The sequence below is a fragment of the Temnothorax longispinosus genome, chromosome 5 (assembly GCF_030848805.1).
Source record: "Temnothorax longispinosus isolate EJ_2023e chromosome 5, Tlon_JGU_v1, whole genome shotgun sequence".
Classification (NCBI taxonomy): Eukaryota; Metazoa; Arthropoda; class Insecta; order Hymenoptera; family Formicidae; genus Temnothorax; species Temnothorax longispinosus.
In genome coordinates this window covers 6159718-6183085 of record NC_092362.1, presented here as the reverse complement: position 1 = coordinate 6183085, position 23368 = coordinate 6159718, and the positions used below count along the sequence as shown (strand labels likewise).

General features: G+C 43.5%; 1 protein-coding gene across 3 annotated transcripts in view; it reads left to right on the top strand.

Annotated features, from left to right (window-relative positions):
* LOC139812866 (fibroblast growth factor receptor homolog 1) overlaps positions 1 to 19036 on the top strand; it is a 37523-nt gene extending 18487 nt beyond the window's left edge. Inside the window, exons 2-11 of one of the 3 annotated variants that reach the window (XM_071777972.1) lie at positions 5834 to 5970; positions 13456 to 13806; positions 13931 to 14320; positions 14468 to 14655; positions 15763 to 15907; positions 16042 to 16530; positions 16625 to 17123; positions 17238 to 17378; positions 17472 to 17577; positions 17665 to 19036. In XM_071777972.1, coding sequence (XP_071634073.1) covers positions 5868 to 5970; positions 13456 to 13806; positions 13931 to 14320; positions 14468 to 14655; positions 15763 to 15907; positions 16042 to 16530; positions 16625 to 17123; positions 17238 to 17378; positions 17472 to 17577; positions 17665 to 17769 — 2517 coding nt within the window. In that variant the 5' untranslated portion in view covers positions 5834 to 5867 and the 3' untranslated portion in view covers positions 17770 to 19036. Of the gene's footprint in view, positions 1 to 5833; positions 5971 to 13455; positions 13807 to 13930; positions 14321 to 14467; positions 14656 to 15342; positions 15531 to 15762; positions 15908 to 16041; positions 16531 to 16624; positions 17124 to 17237; positions 17379 to 17471; positions 17578 to 17664 lie in introns of those variants that run through there. The other 2 variants (XM_071777971.1, XM_071777973.1) reach the window with 2 other exon arrangements.
* The last annotated feature ends 4332 nt before the right edge of the window (positions 19037 to 23368 follow it).

The window sequence follows — 23368 nt, the reverse complement described above, 5'->3', positions numbered from 1 at the left end:
CAAATTATATCACGTAAAATTGCAAATATTCGAGTTGGCAATTAACCGATTAAAGTTGATATAATTTCTTATGTTTATGCAATAAAATAGTATATTTATTATTTATTCGTATAATAATAAAGTCTATCTTTCATCAATGAATTAATCTGGCAGTTCGACGATACGACGAGCGATAAGTTATCTACTGATTAAGAGTCAGGTAAATCAAGGGAATCAAACTGAATTTGGATAAAATTTGAAAGAATGAAAGTACAAATTATCACGTGCCCTTTACTCTATGTGCAACGGCATTTTTCTCGTACGAACGCGTGCTTCCGGTTTATAACTCCCCGTTTTATGATTAATTGTTTTGTGACACGCCGGGTACATGAAGGAGAGGGAGAGACTTCCAGAAAAATGGATCTCTTCAGTATCTTCTTCCTTTAGCGTCTTCTTGATGCTCTCTTTCTCTCTCTTTTTCTCTCGGTCCTCTTTCTTAATGCACCTCTTCTGTTTCCTCCTCGTCGTCTTTGAGCCACACCGCCGACGACGGTTAAACGAACTTTTTAACGGCGAAAGTATCGAAGTGCATTCGATTAGGCGCCATTTCGAGCCAACGAAATTGTGTTTCTATCAGTTGCGACCGTTCATAAATTTTCACGCTTTCGTCCTCTTTTATCTCGAGGGTTACTTTGCCGAATTTATTTACGACCTCCCTTCTCTCTTTCTCCCTCCCTCGAAGTACCGCCATAAATTATACCCCGTTTTAATTGAAATAATATTAAAATCGTGTAAAATAGTATTAGAATCACATTCACTTAAATATTCGACAGTTAATAGAAAAAATTAATGGAGGAAGAGCCTATCTGAAAGCACGCTTCTCGAGTACTCCTGAAGGAGCCAGGAAACACACCTTGATTTATGCGTGAATGTTTAAGTGCCGCGACGATCCTCTTCCCTCAGTCGTAGCCGTTCCGTGATTATCGTCGGAAATCTCGGCGAGATCTACGATATCCCTATACGAAGGAGTGTTCCACGACCCTCGACAAATTGAATGAAATCGCTCCAACCTGTTTCATCACGGGGGCCCGACGGTATTCGACCACCCGTAATTATCGTGACGTAGGTCCGGGACCTCGTGGTGTTGACGGACGGGCGAGGATATGATTTAAAAACTTGCTATCGGCACTTTCTTCCGAAACTTTCATATTTTTTACTCTGACGTTTTACTCTGTCTCATTTCGTACGCAAATTTTAGCAATGGCTAACGCGATACTTAAGCGATTAATCAGAGGTGCAAAGAACATATATGAACAAATCAAAATAATTTTAAATATTTTATATTAATTCTTGAAATTATGTTCTTTCTCTTTTATAAATATATATTGTATATGTATATACGAATTAACTCTATAATAAATACCTAGAAGTGATCTTTTTTAAATAAAACTATAGAAAAAAATCAGAGGTGGCTGTGTTATTTCAATCGCCTTCATATACAGTCCCGTGAGTCCCGTTTCAAGAATGACCTCAGGAGTTTTTAAATACTGGACGGGTTTAGCGAACCCGCGAGCTTTGTTTCGACGCCAGATTTACATCCCCGCTAATGGAATCGTCTTCGTCGGGAGAATTTCAAGCGCTCGATGCACCGTGCTTTAAATTACAGGAGGAAAGGAGCGTAGCATGCACGCGTGTGCGTGATGTATAATACGATCGTGTCGATGGGTACGAGGCGAGAAAACGTGGGCACGGTTTTCGTTACGGTTTCGACGAGAACCAGACGCGCTTGTTCTAGGGCCTAACTCTCGGTTACAGACTACTATTCTTTATGAAGTATCGTAGTAGAAACTGAAGGGAGAGAGAGAGAGAGAGAGAGAGAGAGAAAGAGAGAGACCAACAAGATATGTTCCATTCGACCATTCTCGGGTCGATTTATGGCAGTCTGCGCCCGCTTGCCGATTCGAAAAGAACAAATGTTTACCATAGAGCGGCGCGCTCGCGTTATTTTATGGTAGCTTTTATAAATTGGTTTGCTAATTTTTAAGCGTCCCTACATTTGTATAGATTTGATTTGAACAAGCTTTTATCGATCATTTCTAAATCTATTTAAAAACAATTTTGTGATCGAGAAAAATAAGACAGATTAGACAAAATATCTTGAAACGACGGCGATACGTGTGTCTCGTGAGATAAGTTTAGGACGTCGTTCTATGAAAATCTTGTTAGACTTTGTACATTTTCGTGCAGCAGTTTGTACGAGATTATATATCTTGCTGGGACCTCGGTGTTGATCACGCACGATTTTGAACGCAGTTCTCGAACACTCGAAATTGGTACGTTTCTCTCGTGTAATTTCGTGCTTTAATTCCGCAGCCGGTCATTGACCGCAACGTTCGCGGTAACTAAACTCGAAATGTTTCCTTGTGCGCGATCGGAAGTCGACGTAAACCTCGAGCGAAATCTCGCTAAAACATCGTAAATGCCAACCTCTGAAAATTACAATATTCCGATTTATATACGAGATACGCGGACTGAGGAGTTTTATGATCATTATTTGATTTAATTTGACACGACGAGAAAGGTAAGCGTTTGATGATGTTCATTATAAATAACTTTACGAGGTCTCTTATAAACCGGTCGTCTAAGAAATTGCACTATTCGAACCGATCGCGAATTCCCGAAGGTTTCAGAAATAATGTGATAAATGTTGTAGTCGAACCTCACGATTGATCTTGTACAGCCCTTAAATTATTCCTAGAATGAAACTATAAATGTCGCGTGATAATAAAGCAAACTGAAAATATCTTCTGGATTTAATCAGATGTTAAAGATCCTCTCTTCCGCTTATAAAATATTGCATGTATTTTTATTCTAAGGAACGTTTGCCGCTGCTTTCAACTTAATAGCGACGTATTGCGTATGTAAAAATAGTGTTTTGAGCCTCGATTTAGATAAAATTGGCAAAATAAATTATTATTAATTGGCTAAACACGAGATTATATCCCGCCATTGAGAAAATGAGCGCGGATTTATAGCGAGACTGATACATTCGAATGCAAACGCGTCGCGCTAAACGAAGGAATTATCAAGCGTTTACACTATATATGCTCCCTTTTATCGAGCACTAAACTCTACATAACGTCAGATTTGCACTACGAGTGCATTCGTGAATATCGCGCTACGTTCCTGTAGACATTCCTCGTCGGCGATCAAAATCTACAATCAAGATCTTCAACACTACTTAACCACAAGTTAAATTAACCGATCGTAAAATGGCTAATAGCGAGACTGAAGCGGGTTACTTCGCGCGTTGCGTCCTGCTATATAAATTAGGATTTATAAATTAGGATCGCGCCACGCGGTTTGATTATTAAGCGAACATTCACCGATCCAGTGCGTTATATTAACGTACGGTAACGTAAAACGAACGTATAGATCTAACGTACCGGATTCGGGAGAATACTCGCTTTAATTACATACATGCATTACCGAGAACCGCGCCGCATTTCGTCCTACGCGATCAGTTTATTTATAAACTAATGTGCGGCCCTTTAAGCTTGCTTCATGTCGACCGACTGCGCTTCGCTTGTCGCGGAAATTCCGCGACCCACGCGTACCTAAAATCGGCGAATTATTTGCGCGACGTAGCACTGAAATATGAAATTCTTCTAATATCAGCGACATCCCTCGTAATTTATTTTCGACCGAGTGCCAGCGAGCGAAATACGTAGGAAATACGAACGAATTGAAATAAATGCGCTTTCCGTGAAATGAGACGCATACATAAATTTTAGCAAAATCAACAAGTATGACGCAATACATATAATTACAATTATACAATGTATAATTACTTATTTTAGAAGTTTCCATTTTTCTGCCTGAAAGTCCTATTCTCTTGCTGCGACAATCTGGTCGCCACATTTTCGCCCTTCCTTCGCAAACTATCAAATTGTTTCTGTAATATTGTTTGTAAGAAACAATATGGTTTCTCTTTAGTTTCGCTCGTCTCGATGTGTCCTTCTTCTCTCGTTACGAGCGTTTTTCTGGCCTGCCTCGGATTCTGAGAGAAAATCTTCTCACGAGCGTGTTCCTCCGAGAGAGAGATGAGACATCGACCAACTTCGACGGGAGCGAGGGTGCCATGCGCGTATTTCTCTTTTTCGTCGACGCAACAGGTGACGCTTCGACCCGGCGAGGAAAGTCCCGATACCAAGAATCCGTGAGATTCTTTGACCCCCCGAGGGAAGGTCGGATATTAATCGTCGCTCGCTGGATTCGACATTTTTTATTTCCCTCGGCTTACGGCCGTGTATTCTTTCTCGGACCAAGTCCCTAGGTAGGAAAATGTGTTCACGTGGTCGTTAGGGTGTTTCAAAGAAAACAATCTGCTTCGAGACTTGCCCTCGGCCTTTTCAACAGTTGTTAATAGTAGCACGGAAAAACAAGTGCATATGTAGGATGTCCCGAGAAAACATCGATCAAAGTTACTGTTAGGCATCAAAAGTTACTCTGGATAGTTACTCTCGAAATCGGATATAGGTACTGAGAATGACATGCGAAAGAGTCGGTTGATAACCGATTGTTTGTAATTCGAATTCTTTTAGAGACATCGGCGTTAATCATACTCATAAGTTGATAAGATTTATCGTCAGATAAGATAGACTGTTTGATTTTTCCCTCATTTTCCTTTTTGACACTTTTAGGGCCGGTTGTTCCAACCTGTTGGTAAGCTAACTAATAGTTAAATTATATGTCTATCTTTGTCTAATGTAAAAAATAAACAAAGACATGTATATGATTTAACTATCAGTTAGTTTACGCAGGTTGGAACAACCAGCCCTTAGAAAGCATAACGCCTTATAAACAATGAGAAATGACGATCAATGACACTTGTTTGCGAGTTTTTCGCGTGTCAGCAAAACAGGTGACTGTTACTGTCAAAACGAGTCGAGCGTTAATACTGTGGCGATCATTCTCAAATTTTCGGAAAAAAACTTTATTATAAAACGGAACCTTCCGTCTTCATAGCCAGTTGTCATGTTCTATCTACTTTCGATCGCTTCTTGCGATAATTATTTATTTTGTTTGCGCCGCGGTACCTATATATAAAGTGTACTACATACTGTACATGTCAGTTTTAAATGGAAGTATCTGATTTTGCTGGGCGTTTTATTAACTGCAAATTTTGATAAATCCGTCTCTCGCTTTTGCGCTATCAAGCTCGCGAACATCGATCGTCGTAGAATGTTCATATTCGGTGCGAATTTACGATAACGATGATTTCGAGTCGCGTTAAATGTGGCGTTCCCGGACGGGAAGCACGTGCGCAGAGCTTGTGCGTTGACTCGCACGCTAGTGCTCTCAGGGCCGTGTTTCAGCGTGGTCGTGTCTAAAGTCTAAAACCGTTGGTCGGCGTGTCCTCGGCGAGTGCATCGGGTTTTCGGGGTTTGGCCGTCGGCCAAGCGACGGGAAGACTCTCCTCGCGAAATAGAGAAAAAATACGACGAGGTCGGGCGGCCGAAGAAAAGGAGGGAACGTGGTAGGAAATGAGCATTTTGCTCGTCTATTATTATTACCGACATAATCGCGAGTTTATTTTGAGAGAAAGGAAGAGAGAGAGAGAGAGAGATTTCCAAATATTTTCTTTTTCAGTTTCCACCTTTCCTACCATTTACATAATTACCCTCCTTTCCCTCTTTCATCGTCTGTAAGCTCAGTGATTGTGATCGAATCGAAAGTTGTAACCGCTCTCGTTGCCCCTGAAAAAGTCGTTGACAGGCATTTTCCGTCCACGTGCTATTTTATCCCGCCTCAGAGGGAAAGACAAATAAACCTTCCACGGTTTCTGTTTCAGGAAGTCACCCATGCCGCGATTACACTAACCACGTATGTCCGGTGTCGAGCGAGTCGAAATGGCGACGATCTGCATAATCTTCGGGATCCTCGCTATCTTGGGCGTCGGACTTACGCAAGGACGGACCGTTCGACTAGGTGAGAAAACATAACTCTTACATACATATACATTACTTGGAAAAATTGCACAATCATTCATTTAATAATAGATGGAGATCTTTCGAACACTTGTTACGTATATGTTCGAACTTCATGCAAATAAAAATTCAGATTTAAGTTGAGCAAGCGATGATGTAAAAGCGATTTATGGAACGTGCCGCTTAATGCTTTAGTCGAGTTATATTTCAAGAGCGTTTAATTCACGGAAGCGGCATAACGACGTTTTCTAGGAATATTCGCAAAGGGAGATGAAAGCTCGGTTGCACGATGGAAATCTCGTAAACATTAATATTTAAAAACGACGTAGAAATCGCAGTAGGAAACCGAAACTACCACACATAACGAAATTTTGTTATTATCCTGTCATAATTTATTTCATTCATCGCAGTACATTCTTCGGTAAATTCGTTCTCCAGGAAAATCGCGAGTCAAATAAAACGAGTAAATGCCACGAGACGCGCCTGGTACGCGGTCGTAGCGAGTCGAAGATTTGTAAAGGAAGTCTGTTACGCGGTATTTTCGTATCGAAAAAGGAACAACCGGAGCGAAGCATGGCTAGTGCGAGTCGTGCGACGTGAAAAAAAGTGCGAAGGAAGAAGCGCGAGCGACGAGGAAGCTAGTGAAAGCGAAAGCGGAAGTACAAACGAAAAACGAACAGCGCGCAGAAGCCCCGAGATGCGTCTAGAGGAAATATTTCCAACTTGAAAACCAATTAATCAGCGATTTATATTAACTCCGGATGCCGAGCGAAAGAATTCAGCTTCTACGTCTGCTCGAAAAGATGTTGAAGAAAATTGATACGACGGTTGCGATCCGTGTTAATAATAATACGGAAGAATAATTCGCGCTGCGCGGTGGAACTTTCGTGAAATCAGTACCGAGAAACGTCAGCTCTCTGTCAGGCTTTCAAATGCAGCGTTTGATCCTGGTTTATTTCCAGTTCACGTCGCTCCTAGGCTTCGTAGCTACGATTTAATTATCGGCGCTTGCATTCTCGGGAAACTTCGTGTCGGAGAACACGCCACATGCATACATATCGCCGCTATTTAAATCGTAACCGCTGGCACTCGGTTGCAGTCATCGATGTTCAAGGAAAACGTGACAGTACGATTACTTGCTCGGTCACCAAAAATGTAAGCCGCGAACGGAGAAACACGGGCAGTAATTAATTAGCGTCAGCGCGACGGTAATTATACCCCACGTGGATGTAATTATCGGTGGTGCGTGTCGCACATAGACGCAGCGATCATTTATCTTCGCGATAGCTATGCAAATTGTCACCGATTCCATTTAATTACGTCCGATGCTCATTTCTATCAATGCAGATTAACTAATTCGTAGAACTAGAAAAAGGTAAAAGTTAAACCGAGATTAAAGTTAATCTACATTGATAAAAATGGACATGAGTCTTCTGCCATCAGGATAAACGTGAAATATTGTTGTCGTTGCAATTGCAATTGCATGCCGCCAATTTTGTTACTGTTACGTAATATCGTGATGCATTCAGCGAGCAGTATGCGAGGACGTTGCGTGGGCTACCTATTCGTTTATTGTTCCAAACAATGGAAACGTCGATTTCGACGAACGTCGAGAGCTCTAATGCTGCCCCGGTCAAAAGGAGGAGGGCGCGGTCGAAAATTTCGAACGGGCACCACATCTGGTGAACAGACACGGGCTTTGTACCCCGCTGGTGTGATTTCCACTATATTCCATAGTTGGTGCGTGCTCGAAAGTAGAGTTTCGTTGGAATTTCGGCGACGGGGGCCACGTGCGTAAACGCGCGACACGTAAACGGGGTCCCGTTTCGCCGCGACTCGGCCTAATACCTAAACGTCGCGCCGGGCGGACGGAGAGATTCATAACACCGTCCGCTCTCGGGGGAGGGGTTCCCGGGTTGACGGTGCCCCGATTATTTTCGACGCGCTCGACATATATTCCGCCACGGCGCGGTGGCGGATTGATATTTTGGTAAATAAATATCGACGCCGGTCGAACGGGCGAAACGACATGTCTGTGTGTTGGCACGATATATGCGTATGAGCGTTATTATGATTGAGCTCAATTGTCCAATTGCCCGGTCATTGAATGCCGAGCCGGGCTGCGGAGCCCGCTATTACCGAATCGCCAGCAACGATACTCTCCCGGCGATGGCGGATACGAAACGCCATTTTCTCGGACTAAATTCAGGGCGGGAAGGGACCTCGCCGCGTCGCGAGAGCGATGAGAGCCACTGCCAATCTTTTGTCTATTAAATGTATTCAACAGCGTAATAGCGGCTGATATTACCAATTGGACAATGAAAGAGATGGCAGCGAAGCGCGATTTATGGGGTGGAGGGATAGGGGGTGGACGAGAGACAGCGGGGGAGGGGGAGGGGACCGAGAAGGAGATTTCGCCAAGAGATCTCGGCCGCTTTTGCCAGTTGATCGAGCGTTACTCCGTTTTTCCGCTGGACCCGTGCCCGCTCGTCTCGCAGATGAGAATCCTCGGAAAAGAGCTCGTCTCTTCGATGCAGCGCAACCCGGAAAACCGACGCGGAAGATAAATCCGCACGACTCTGTCCTCCCGCCGGCGATCCCATCTCGAACGGAGCATGAAACAAGCTTGGCGCGTTCGTTAAGATAACGAGCGCGCTTAAGCGACGTTCCCTCTCGATCTCCCGAGAGTCGGATGATCCGTTTCGAGGTGTAATTATGCGGTTAGATATGTGTGTACCTGGCGATCGTTTCAGGGCTGCCGACCTGTCAAGAATCCCGACGTTTCTATCTGCACCCTGTCTCCCGGGCCGTAAATCTCCTCTCGTCCTTTTTACTCCGCGCGTTCGCTCCATTATGAAACGACGGCTTCCACATCAGGACGAAACGGAATCTTAATTAGATCGTCGAGTCAGCCTCGTTGGCAGGTCTCTATCCTAGCGGAGGCCCGGTGTACTTTGTTAACGCGATATCTTAACGCGAACGGACGATGCGTTAAAACGTATAACAGGATTCTCCCCGATCCTGCGCGACTCATCTCGCTTGGTTCGCCACGGAACGTTTTTTTATCTCGTATTATCATATATCGAGTCTTTTGTTGAAAGAAGAAGACGTCCGTGCGCGACGAACGTTCGTTTTGTCTTCCTCCGGGCAGAAAAAGATCGAAATAAAACGATTTCAGCCGTCAACACGCGCTACAGAATAGAACAAGGTATAATTGGATCGACGATACTCGTTCGTGCCGTAAAGTATCGTTAACCCGATGACGGGAAAAAACATCGCCGTCCAGTTTCAATTACGAAACTTTGAGCGCACCGACGGGTTTCCGCGAAGAGACCGACGTTCGTCGCGGGATAGGTGAACATTCTATGAAAAAGAGGATCTTGTGTGCAATGAAGAAAAAAGGGTCGGCGTTTTAACGTTTCCGCGCGGAGAGATCGCGCCGCTCGCACAAGAATTATCGCGTCTAGAGTTTCTCCTTTTTGTCGAATCATCATCTCGCGTAAGATCGACCGCTATAACATCGGCGGCATGAAAGAGATCTCTCTTGCTCTCTCTCCTCTACGAATGAAGACGCTAAAAGCCGTACGCGTGGGACGATCGTAATCCGACACCGCGGGGCACTTCTTCGAGGTCGAGAGATCTTTCTCGCCTGTCGATTTTTCTTTATTTCCACGGCCGCCACTTCTAGGCTCTCGTTTCGCTCGTGAAGTAAGATGACTCCGACGCGAACTTGGCAGTCGTGATTTCTGTCGTCGTTTAGAGTTCGGAACCGTTTTACGTTGCCGATTAATCGCGAATGATCCATATAATCCGGTGTGCTCAGCTTCTGCTAACAATAAGTCTTCAGCGCTGTTTGATTTTGCGAATCGTTTGTTTGTTCATCCGCCGTATCGCGGGAATCGTTTACAGTTCTGAACAAATTTTTCGGAAATCTCGAGTCAAATATTTATCTTGCTAACTCTTAAAAAAAAAGCTATGGAGTTCTCACCCGGTTAACAATTCTCTTCACATTCTTTACAATTTTTTCAACGCGAAGATTATATCAGCAGTGCAAGGGGCGTTCGCTCAGCAACTGATTCGTTTCCGTGAAAGCAGAGAAACAACGAGCAATTAAAAGAACGTAAATTGCGACGCTGTCCGCGCATGATATCCTCACGACTGGCGTCTTTTATTTCGACGACTTCTGGCTATTTCGGGCGAAGCGAGAGATCTGGTTCCATCTGAAGCGAGCGAACGATGCAAAACGATCTGATAATTGTGCGAGATGATCGTAGAAAGCTCCAAACGCTCGTCGAGATAATATAGAGAGACAGTGGTCCTCTTTTCGAGTTTCTAATCTGGTACAGATTAATTTGTGCGTTCGCACAAATCGTGGAGATCGGCGGGGCCAGTCAAGTGAAAATATTTTTGGCACGACTCGCGTCGGGAGCGACGACGACGACGGTAATCCATCTTGCTGGCTGACCTCGCCTTGTTTCTCTGAACGAGGCAATCGTATCGCCAGCATTTAGCGCTCTCCGAACGTCTCCGAATCTCTCGTTCACGGATGAAGACGTGAAAAGTCGGACGGCGCTGAAAGTCGAACGAATGCCTGTCACGTCACCTTATTTACGATTTACGGTTCAAGGGATAATCGGACTGGTACTGATAAATCGGTATAGAGGCTGAGACTGATTTATCGTTACCTGTCCGATTATCTTCTTGAATCACGCGGCGTTAGACGTGGAGAAATAAGACGTAATGCGGCGAACGCTTCTTTTCGTATTCGACTTTCACATCTTACGATTGAATTACGAGAAGCCATGGTATCAATGACAAAATATTACTCGCATTAGAGTGATTTTACTCCTAGTCGCGCACGCGAGAAAACAGCGATTATTTATGAAGCCGTCCGGCACTCCGGAGAACCGGTAGCTGCGCCTCCGTTTGCGCGGAAACTTTGATAGCGATTTACGAGCGGCACGTGCTGCAGCAGCGAGATGCACCGCGAGCTTCCCGCCTGAGCGGCCTAAGAGACGAGAGAAGGATGAGAGAAGCCTAAGAAAGCCTACGTTTAAAGATCGGGTTGTGTTATTGGAAGATTATACGGTGCTCTTCGCGAAGACATAGTGCGCGAGGAGACCGAGGGACGTTGAAGAACGAGCGCGGGACAGAGATCGTTTCTCTAACGCGGCCGCTATAACTATCACTATATCCACGCAACCACGACGAGGGAAAGCGCTGTATATGTCAGTTAGACAGTGCGTTGCGTCGGGGTAAAAATGCGTGCGTTTCAGGCGCGACACGGGTAAATAAACGGCCGCTGACGTTGACAAACCAGGGGTTTCCGTCGTCGCGCGCGACGTTAATGGCTAAATGGTCTTGAACGAGGCGCGCTCGATATCGAAATTAAAATTGAATCAATTTTATTTCGGAATATCTCCAGCGGCTCGTAACTGCAAAATAAGTCTGATTTCGATCAAAATCTTTATATTTACCGATGCTAATTTGTTCCTTTCTTAATGCATACTGCGAATTCTTTATTTACATCGCAAACAGTCGTGTTCCTGGATGCTGTGTGCAAAGATGACGCGGCAAACAAAATTCTCGCCGATCCGAGGAATTTATTAAAAGAATTGCAAGCTTGTCGAACTTGCCGGTACTCTTTTTCTTCTTTTTGAAAAATTCTTTTACACGACGTAATGTTCCTACGTTCTTCGCCGTGCGACTAATTCTATACAAACATCCAAAACGTGCCGAAGCTCGTTACCGCGACCGAAAGCTCACGGCGAGGGAAGGCTGGAGGCAGAAAGAGATGAGAACAACACCGGCAAAAGTGGCGCGAAGCTCTCGAAACGTTTAAGGGCTCAGTCACAATGAGAGGAATAAGGAATAAGATAAAGGAATAAGGAATAAGGGAATGTCGCATCTCACTTCAGTACACGTACATTAAAGTGAGATGCAATATGCCTTATTCCTAATTCCTTTATCGTATTCCTTATTCCTCTCATTGTGACTGAGCCTTAAGGCTATTCCTGGCGTTTGGCTCGAGGCAGATGGCCATGCAGTTGCGTACCGAGAGGAATCGATCCCTAAGTTTATAGGTATCGGTCGAAGTCCACGATCCGGCGTGGTTCAACGCGGAGTTTTGGGACGACGGGTTATTTAGAAAAATATCCAAAAAACATATTTGATTTTGAAAACGACAAAAGAGTTCCTATAAGGATGAATTAAATTTTTGGGAGGACACCCCGCGCAGATTCCGTCTCGATGCAGGACCGAACTTCGCGCACCGGATCGCAGCCGCCGATGCCACGTGCCCCGCATCTGTCGCTGTCTCCCGAAAAAGAGCGAAGCAAAGCGCCCACGGCGACGAGCGACAATATAAACTCAATCGATTTCCGTCGAGGGCTCTTCGCAATGCACAACGACTCGTTTGTGCGCAAGGATAGGCTCGGCGCGAGGATGTTTAAAGATTTGCGAAAAGAAAGATCTCCACTCGGGGATCTCGATTGAATTAAAGTCTCTTCCCTTTCTTCCCGGCGCGTCTGGAATAACTCGGGAAGCAGATCCGCTGAAATAGAGAAAGGAAAAAAACCTCACCGATTATCGTTGCGATCCAAATGAATGGTGATCGATGCGAGTGGGGCGATCATGTCTGGGTATTAATAATCGAAATTTCAACGATGATGAAGACGCGCGACGCGCCTCGTAGTACTATTAGTGGTCGTAATGACAGGGCGATTCACCGGGGAAGAGAGACGGCGAGGGGGGGTTTCGCGGGGGGATAGCTCTAAAAATAGTGTGCGACGCATTCCGGGGACGGAGGGGCAAAAAGGCTCCAGATGGAACGTCGGAAGGGACAGTGTCGCGATTCACTTCTGGCTGTCTTCCAAATGGCGATACTCCGAGGTCCGGCCGGTCGGCCTCATGAATGAGCCGCGGAGGAAAATGAGTTTCCTTGATCAAACCGGCGCGAATATTGCGGGATAGGCAGACTGGACGGACCCGAGCCAAGCTCCGTGTCGTTTTGCTCTCTCTCTCTCTCTCTCTTTCTCTCTCATCACAAAACATCCCTATCTGACCTCCGTGAATTCTCGCGACGGCGATTATTATAGAGCGTCGCGTCGACGAGCTAAATCTATACGAAGCGACAGACGATGCGACAGAAAACGAGCGAAATACTAACGACCAAGTTAAAATTACTTAATTTATCACGCGATCGATTTATAATTCGCTTTAAACGATGCCGTGACGTTTTATTCTCCTCAAGAAGGTAGAAACACTAATTGGCTTTAGGGGATTCTTCAGATTCTTTCGATACGAAACTACAATCTGAGTAATAAATCGCGAGTTTCACTTCGCGAAAATCGTGTACGAAGAAAGGCCGAATAATATCATTAACATCGCGTTACATACAACACCTGAAGAATAGATTGAATGCATATTCGCAGTCATGGTATATTCACACAACGTTATAATGAGATGCATAATGTTTAAATTGCAGATGAAATTAATCCCGACGTTGTGGTGTCCGTGGGCGAGAAGCTCAATCTACGTTGCCAAAACTTCAACTTCGAGACGACGTGGTATAAAGACGACGAAGCGTTGCATAAGTCAACCAGCAGGATACGCGTAAACAAGCAGCTTTTGAAGTTCAAATATGTCGAGATGGACGACACGGGCGTCTACAGCTGTAGATTGGAGTCGAACGAAACCATCGAGTGGAAAAACGTGAGCGTGCGCGTCGAGAACCTGCAGAACGACGGCTTCGAGAACGAAGGCGAGGACAGGAGCGGCGCGATGAACGTGCTCAGACCGGAAGACGGGAGCAACGATCTCGAGACCGAAACCAGAAGTGAGTTGTCCCCCGATAACTCCCCACTCGCGAATCTCAATTAAACGTGACATTAACTGTCGTGTCGAATTGAATCATAATGTCAAGGGCGCTGTACACGACGCAATAATAATCTCTTCCGCAGACTTGCCGGAGACGCGGTCGTTGCATATGGACACCGAGAAATTGGACGCGGACCTGGACGAGAAGAGCGAGCAGGATGCGGAGGACGAGCACAATCAGAAGGTCCCGGAAAGCCCGCCATCGTTCAACAAGACCGACGAGATGCACTTGACGGTGGTGAAGCCCGCCGGCAGCACGATGCGATTGAGATGCCCGAGCGTGGGCAATCCCAAGCCGAACATCACGTGGCTGAAGAACAACGAGGAACCAAGACGGGATCTTGGCGTCGTGATCCGTACCAAGTGGACCCTGAGGTTGGAGGATCTCGTTACCAAGGACAGCGGCAATTACACGTGCATCGTGTGCAATTATCTGGGCTGCATCAACTATACCTTCAAAGTCGACATTATCGGTGAGTAGAGACGCGATTCTCTTTGCTTGCTACGTGAGTTCGGTCGTTTCGTTGTTGCAACATGCAACAATTTTGTGCCGCGTCCGTGTTATTTACGCGGACGCACGACTTGTCGTGCGCGGACTTAAGATGTTAACGAAACCGCAGAGCGTTTCCCGCATAAGCCGTACATCAATGAGGACTACCCGAAGAACGTGACTGCTCTGGTTAACAGTACCGCGACCTTCAGGTGCCCCATTGTCTCCGATCTCGAACCGTATATAGAATGGTATAAAGTCGCCGAATATCCCGGCGATCAAGAGGACTCGCCCAAAGCCAAAGGGACTCTGATCCAGGTACAGCCGCCATTTATCGCGATGATGGTGGTGGAGGGTCCTGGGTCCTGATCATTTATTTATCTCCATTCTTTTTTTTTAGAAAATTCATTTAATCGACGAATTTTCTTTAACAAATTCGTTTAATCGTAATACTTTGTTGCCGTGCTAACTCAATGGTGTAGGGTAAACTATTCTCAAAATTTTTTCAGGTTTGGACGAAGAAGACTCTGTCCTAGTGATTAACAAATTCGATTATTTCATTTTGCAGCATATGTCTCTCTCGCTTCTCGGTTGCGGATCTTCTTATTTCTTTTTACGCTTTATTTTATTCCAATCTATTTTATATATAGAAATCAAAACATTACACATACAGGACATTGACTCTGTAAGAAGGAGAATTAAACGTGATTTAATGGGTGCTATATTTTTTTATGTAAATAATACATTTATCTATTGTGGTGGTTCGGGTTGCGTACGTGTAGGCGGATGTTGCTCCGACCGCCACATCTATTTTACAATTTAGCAAACAGACTTGATCCGTCTGTCTATTTTTCTATGTTACGAGCTTTTATTTTCACACATCTTTCCGTTTTTACAGGCGTAAAAATATTCCAGATAACTTGAACAGCTGAATTCTCTATGTATTTCTTGTTTCATTATTGTTGGTTTAACGTTATTGGTGGTTGGGTTTCTTTTTCTCTGTAGAGACAGTAGCGCATCGACCAATCCTGACGATTCCACCACGAAATACCACGGTAGTTGTCGGAAGGAACGTTAGTATGAACTGCAAGGTGTTATCCGATGCTCATCGTCATCTCGAATGGTATCATGGTTATCATACTTCTTTCGACACCGTCAACAAGACCAATCAGAGCTTACGAGTGGAGGTCAAGGTGGGCGCAGCTTGCATGCAAACTTCGCGATCTGTTCTTTTAATCGCTTTCTTTCGATCTTTGCTTTCAAATTCGAATCTTTCGAATATTGCTAACTTAATGTGGCTCTGTGCTGTCCTAACATTTATCAAAGAAGCAAATTAAAATGTGCGCTCACGTATTTATGTAAATATCGCTGTACGTTTGATTAACGCATCAAACAATTAACAGTGGCGTTTTTCGTTCGACATAGGCTGGAAACAAGGGAGCAGAAAATCCTGAAGAGCTGAATCTGTACAACGTTACTGAAAAGGACGAGGGATGGTACACGTGTATTGCCCAGAACACTTTAGGGGAAACATTTGCTAACGCTTATCTACGTGTAGTAGATCACGAAAGTGAGTGTGTTACAACCCAGTTTTGTTTTTTGAAGTTTTTAAGCGTACCGTTCATAGGAACAAAATATTTTTAAGTGGAGTACAAAAGGCAAGTAAGCTATTGTACATATATTGATTTTATAAAATTTATTCAGCACTGGACGAGCAGAGAGTACCGCTAGCCGCGAAGCCGCAGATCCTAGTGAACGTTCTAGCGGGCATTCTATGCATATTCTTTGCCGTGGGTGTCGTCGTAGTGATATACATCTTCCATCGATTGAAACGCGAGAAGATGAAGAAGCTGCTCGCGATAGAAACGGCGCGAGCAGCGGTCGTCACGCAATGGACCAAGAAGGTGATCGTGGAGAAGCAGAAATTGGTGAACGCGCAGAACGCAGAAGGGGAGCTGCTGATGCCGGTGGTGAAGATCGAGAAACAAAAGTCCACCGTCATCGCCGAGGACAACACCAGCGACAACGTGTCCGAGTACGAGCTGCCACTGGACAGCGCTTGGGAATTGCCGAGGGAATATTTCACGTTTGGAAATACCTTAGGCGAAGGAGCCTTCGGCAAGGTCGTCAGGGCTGAGACGAACACCGGTAAACCCGGAATACCCAGCGTCGTAGCAGTAAAAATGTTGAAAGGTGAGCAAATAAAAATATACGATTACGATTGCATAGAGGAGAAAAAGAAAGATGTAATCTTATATTTTATACATATCTATATTCTCGTTAACAGAGGGTCACACGGACACCGAGATGATGGATCTGGTTTCGGAGATGGAGATGATGAAGATGATCGGCAAGCACGTGAACATTATCAATTTGCTGGGTGCCTGTACTCAGAACGGTCCTCTATACGTCGTAGTGGAGTTCGCTCCTCACGGCAATCTACGAGATTTCCTCCGAGACCACAGACCCACCGCGGGATACGAACCGGCTATCGGACAAGAGCCGAAGGAACGAAGGACCCTCACGCAGAAGGATCTGGTCTCGTTCGCGTACCAAGTGGCGCGTGGGATGGAGTACCTGGCCAGTAGGAGGTGTATACACAGAGACTTGGCGGCCAGGAATGTCCTCGTCAGCGACGAATACGTGCTGAAGATCGCTGACTTCGGTCTCGCCAGGGACATTCATTGCCACGATTACTACAGAAAGACAACGGACGGACGGTTGCCGGTGAAGTGGATGGCCCCAGAGGCTCTGTTTCACCGTATTTACACCACTCAGTCCGACGTGTGAGTGTCCAAGAATAATAATTCTTTCCTCCAACAGAGAATTTTATTTAATTATTTCGACTTATAATTCTTTCGCGTTTATCTTTATCCCTTAACAATTTTCATTTCTTCCAGATGGTCGTACGGGATTCTGTTGTGGGAGATTATGACGCTGGGCGGCACGCCTTATCCGTCCGTGCCGTCGGTCGAGAAATTATTCCAGTTACTTCGATCGGGCCATCGAATGGAGAAGCCGCCCTGCTGCTCGATCGAAATGTAAGGCATGCTTTATACGCAATCTGCCTACATAACGCACTCGATATACGTTTCATTTTCGAGAGAATATACTCCTCGATTCCTTGCTTATAGATATATGCTCATGAGAGACTGTTGGAGTTATCAACCGGGCGAAAGGCCGAACTTTGAAGAACTGGTCATCGATCTCGACAGAATATTAACGATAACGGCGAACGAGGTGAGTCGCGATATCCGCGCATATCGATAAATAAAGCAGGATTTTTGTAGCAGCAGTCTTGATCTTAACATGCTTCTTCGACATTAGGAATATCTGGATCTCGGCCTGCCCCAGTTGGACACGCCTCCGTCCAGTCAAGAGTCCAGCGAGACGGAAGAGGAAGGCGAAGAGAAATTTCCATATCTGCTGTGAGTCGTGTACTCGTTGCGAGGAACGTCACTTAGATCTCGCGTAGACGATGAGGTACTCGAGATAACTCCAGCCGACTCGCGAGCGTAATAAACTATCGTCAAGAGCGAGCGGAGTGAAATACGATAAATAACAAAGAGATGAGGAGTCTGAGCGTAAGAGATCATACGCGAAGGATAACCGACTGAAACAAGCGAACACGCCAAATAAAATAAATCAGTATTGACCTGTGTAGCGCGTAGAATTAAGAAGAGTGCGTTATTCATGAAGCGGTAGCGTATGTCAGTGTTATTTTGCGTATCGACGAAACCTAACAACCCTGTGTCGCTATTGTTTATCGCGAATTTTGACATACGCCAGATTTAGGATCAACGCGAAGGAACGAGCGACGAGCGGAAACTGAAAGGACACTATCTTTTGCGGCGCCCTTGAACACAAAAGGCGAATTTGTATATCGCTTATACAGACCTTATACGTAGATGTAATAATTGTGCCATGAATCAGTGCCTTGCAAAGGTATCGAACGACAAACGAAGAGATGTTATCGTGACGGAGATATTCGCCCATATGCTGGATCGCGTAGATCATACGAACGGATATCAGACGAGAGAACATGATAATGTGTAACTAGTCAACTGTGGAAATTGTATGTTTTTCTGTATTATAGTAGCTGGTAGACTTAGCGTTTTTACGCGGCTAGCATTAGCAGATGGCGATCGTAGATTTTCTATAGCGGGCAGCAAGTTTTGTAGTAGTGTTTTGTAAAAAAAAAATGCAAAGACGGTTCAGACACGTAAAAGATCGAATCGTGAAAAGAAGCGAGCATCGTTTCAAGAAGAAAGTCCAAAGTATCGCTATAAGTTTTGTAGCTGTATTAGTATCGATCGCGATACTAATACATATATGTGTATAAACGGGAGGAGAAAGGCGCTTAGAGATAGATAATTTATTTCTCGTATATCAGTGTCCTTCAAGTATACCTATATACGCGTCTTCAGGATCTTTCTTTTTTTACGTAATCTTAAGTTACATCGTTCGAGCGACCCTTTTTGTAAAAAGTGACAAAATAACGGATTTACGCATTAGAGGGTAGTTTTATAATTCGTGACTTGTACATATGAGAGTTTATTTAATAATTATTTGTTATCTGAAAGTAGAGTAAAGACGGGTAAATTAGCATTTACCTGTGGTACATAGATTTTATGTATAAACTGTGTAAAGGAATCGTCATCACAATATAAATCTCATCTCAATTTTTATCAAAATAAAATAATATTTCGCACCTTTATTACATCCCGAAGTCCCGAATTTCCTCGTCGAAAAAATATCGAGCGTGTTGATAATAAATCCATTTCTACTTTATACATATAACGCTATAATTTTTATTCTAATGATATTAATCCAAAAATAGACTTGAAAAGAAGTAAAAAAATAAGAAAATATCGAGCGTCTTTATTTTTGCATTCTATAAACATTTAAATTTTATTTTCCTTGCAATGGACTGCGTGTTACTTCAACTGACAATGAAATATTAGCTCTTGATAGAGATCGAACCGTAGATATAGATATACGTAAATGATATAAAACAATAAAAAAAAATTTTTTTTACTCACCAACTCGATGCGCATCGGACGGAGTTATGCAGCCACGTAGCTACGATGATACTGTAACATACAAATAAGATTCAAATTTAAAAAATGCTCAAAATAATTAACATTTCAAAAGATAATTTTTAGCGTCTCTAATTCGTCTTTTAATGAGATATTTAGCAATATATAATTAGTTATTTACTGAAAAAGATCGTTACAAGAATAAAATTTTAGATAATTTCTCTGTCTTTAATTACTTTTAACTTATCGAAATAAAATAATTCGAATAAAGGGAAACGAATTATTAATTTTATGTAGCTAATGTCCATTTCTATCAACGCAGATTAATTTTAATCTTGGTTTAACTTACCTGTCATCTTTCCCTAGTTCTAAGAGTTAGAAAAAGATACTTAGTAAGTTAAACCGCGATTAAAGTTAATCTACATTGGTAGAAATGGGCATAAGAGATGATACTTACCCCAAGGTTGCTCCGTCGGTGCCCGATGTCTCTCTCGGACCTCCTCCTCCGCTTCCTCCTCTCACCGCACAGGACACTCGCGAGAAACACTCGCGGATAATAAACTACAATCGCGCGCGGACTAATTTCAGTAAAAGTCTTTCTCGCGCGATACTGTATACGGCACTCCCGTTTGAAAAAGTCCTTTAGTCCGATTACTTGAACGGCACTCCCGAAGCAAACGCGACGAACCGGCTGCGGTTCGTTTATTCAATTAAATCGGCGGACGAGGGTACGTTAGCTTCCCCGTCTTTAGATTTTTATCCAAGCAGAACAAGAATTTTGCTTGGGTAAAATCCTCGTACTGGGTACTGGGCCTTCCCACCTCGCCAAGGTCGTACCCGTGGGGAAGGAAGTACTTTATACTATGTAATATAAAAGCACTTATTATAAAATCAAGTTATCGATATATAAATATGGATAGACAGGCTACAAAGAATTAAAATAAAATTGCAACATAATTAATAATTGTCTTCTTTTTCATTAAATAAATTAATAAAACAATTAGAATAATAATAAAAATCGTCCCGAGTCGTTCTGCGTTCGATCATCGCGTTACTTCAATGACGACGAAATGTTCTAAGATGTCGGCAACTTGCCGCGACACTACGCAAATCGAGCGGACGATTGATAAAGACACGCAGACGCGCCGTTGATTAATCAAAGATAACGCTATTGAAATTAAATACAGCACGCGCAGTACGGTATCGAACTCGTAAATCTCGCGAAAGCGAAACTGCGTTATTAATTTGCGCGACGGAGAATCGTGACTGCCGACCGCCAATTTACGCGACGCGAGATGCACGAGAATATGACGCATATTCGCGAAACGGGCGATACATCGCGGCGTTCCGTTATTCGAATCACTCGGTACGACAGAGTATCACTCAGCCCTCATTATCCCGGAGAGAATCGGAGATAAATCACATCGGAGACAATTCCGGCACTGCGTTCAAAGCGCGACACGCGATAAATGAAATGCTGCATTCAAATTTATAAATATGGCGAGACGAGCACCACGATTATCGCCCGCGAATGTCACGGCAAAAGTAAATTGTTCGCAATTGTCGTACGTACCTTCGCCCGTCGCCGATTTCGCCTCGCCGTCTCCGCCTCCGGTATCTCCGTCTCGAGCGAGCGATTCGCGCGGTACGTTAATTCCGACAAACACTTAACACACTCGGAAATTATTGAACGCGTATACGGCACGTACTAAGTTAAAAGTTATTAAAAAATCTGATATTAAAACTAGAATACTAGACTAAAAATCACCCACACTTCCTTGCCACGTCCGCGCGCCTATGTAGATCAACCTTCGGCTTCGGCAAAACCTTCCGACTGATTTTGACCAAAGCCGACTGTTTTGCCGAAGGTATAATTTTTGGTCGAAGGTGGCCGAAAATAGCCGAAAGTGATTAAAGCCGAAGCTGAAGCCGAAGGTTTGGTCGGACATTAGTAACAATGCATTGTAAAAATATACATATAATAACTGTAAATTGGAATAATTTAAGCCTGATAATAGATATTAAAAATAAGAAAAAAGCGTCACGCATACTTTTTATTTTAATGGTGTTTCTATGCAAAAATATAACAACAAAAAACCACAATAGAGAAGAGCAGATATAATTGTTTAAACATTTGTTTGTACAGTCTTATCATTTTAGGCCATTTTATTTTGACCGACTTGTAATTACAATAGAAGGTTAAATTTAAAATTTTTCCGTACAGACTATACACATATTTTTAATGTAAGAATTCAAATAAAGTTCAGTAATTTAATATAAGCGGTTCACCCCGTGAAGAAGATTTTCACCATCTCCACCGATTACAATCGGCAGTCCGCTTTTCTTCAAATGTATATGCTTATTTCTTTTCTTTTTATATATTACTAGACATCACAAATGCGCGCTACGCGCGCTATATTTAGTTTCTTATACTATATTATGCTATTACTATTATATTACACTATATTAACCCTAGAGAACACATGTGGGGTAATATGTTACCCCACGCGAAATTCAAATTACAGCCCTGACTTAAGGGCCCGAGAGGCGACCAATTTGTTTTTCAAAATTTTTTTACTGTTTTTTTTTTACTACCAGAAACTGATGACTACTATCGTCTTCCCTATTAAAAAGCAAACAAAATTATCTATTACAAAGTTTTCTAACAACAAATAGAAACATTATACACGCGGTACAAGTTTAGAGTAATTTATTACCCCGCTTGGCCTTTCATGAGAAAATTCATATGTGTTCTCTAGAGTTAACTCCTTAATACACAATTAAAACTCTCAAAATATGCGATGATACACGCGCCGCGCTTCCGCATTGTAGAGAGAGAAATGTACGGCCTTGGCTTGCTGAACCTCGGGCGTGTCGACTACGCGGCCGTCCGGGCCCAGCGGTGCCGGTGGTCCGCTGCAACGTGATGTATTCGGACGATTTTAGAGAGTTAATCCTAGCTCGCCACATTCCGGTCCAGTGGACCGCTTTGCACGTTTTTCGATTTTCCGGTTTTTACATAAATAACGTAATTTTTCAGTTTTCTTATAATAAGTTCAGTTTATAAACTCAAACTATTTTCTTGATCTGATATTAGCATAAACATCTTATTCAGACTCTGTATTTCCAATTCCTATGTTACAATTAAGCTTAAAAATATTAATTAAAATGAAAATGACAATGCTTGACAAAGTCGAGCGGTCTCATGGACCCGAGTGCGGCGAATTAATATAAAGATGATTCTAAAATAAGTATGGCTAGCTAGGGTTAAGTTTAGCTAGGTCGGCTCTCGTTAGATGAACGAAATTTAAATAAAATAAAATTTTGAAGAAGATAATCCTTTTTAAATTAAGTCTAATCTAGTTGCGTTTGAATAAAAGAACGCATGGAGATGCCAGAGAGGTCCGATTTTGGATAGAAACGCGTGTTTGAAACAAACCTGTAATGCGAAATGTAATTTTTGGGAGCGTATCCACTTGGAGCGTATGCGCTTGGAGCGTATCCGCTGGGCCCGACGTAAGCGCCGATAGCTCCCGGTCCCTTCGGTGCACATGCGTTAGCCTCCGCTATATAGAGCGCTTAAATGGGCAGCCTTCAATTGCGCAACTTCCGGTGTGTCTACCACGCGACCGTCGGGGCCCAAAGGTGCCAGGGAAGCATGGGGCCCGTACCACTGTGGAGCCGCCAGAATAGCACTCGACATTGCGAAGAAGAGGATCTACAATATAATGAATCTTATCATCCAATCTTTTCGTTATTGTTTCTTATTATTAACATCCATTTTAGATTTATAAGAAGCAAGCGTACAAAATTAGAAACTATGTTGGAAGAACAGTCCTCTCCTTTGCACGATATGGAAAGGAAGAGAATGACATTGATTAAGCTTAGTAACGACTCAAATAACACAATGTTCAAAATCGGGACATAAGACGTCTCTGAGACATCTTAAAGATGTCTTATGTCTCGATTTTGGGCATTGTTGTCTGGAGAGT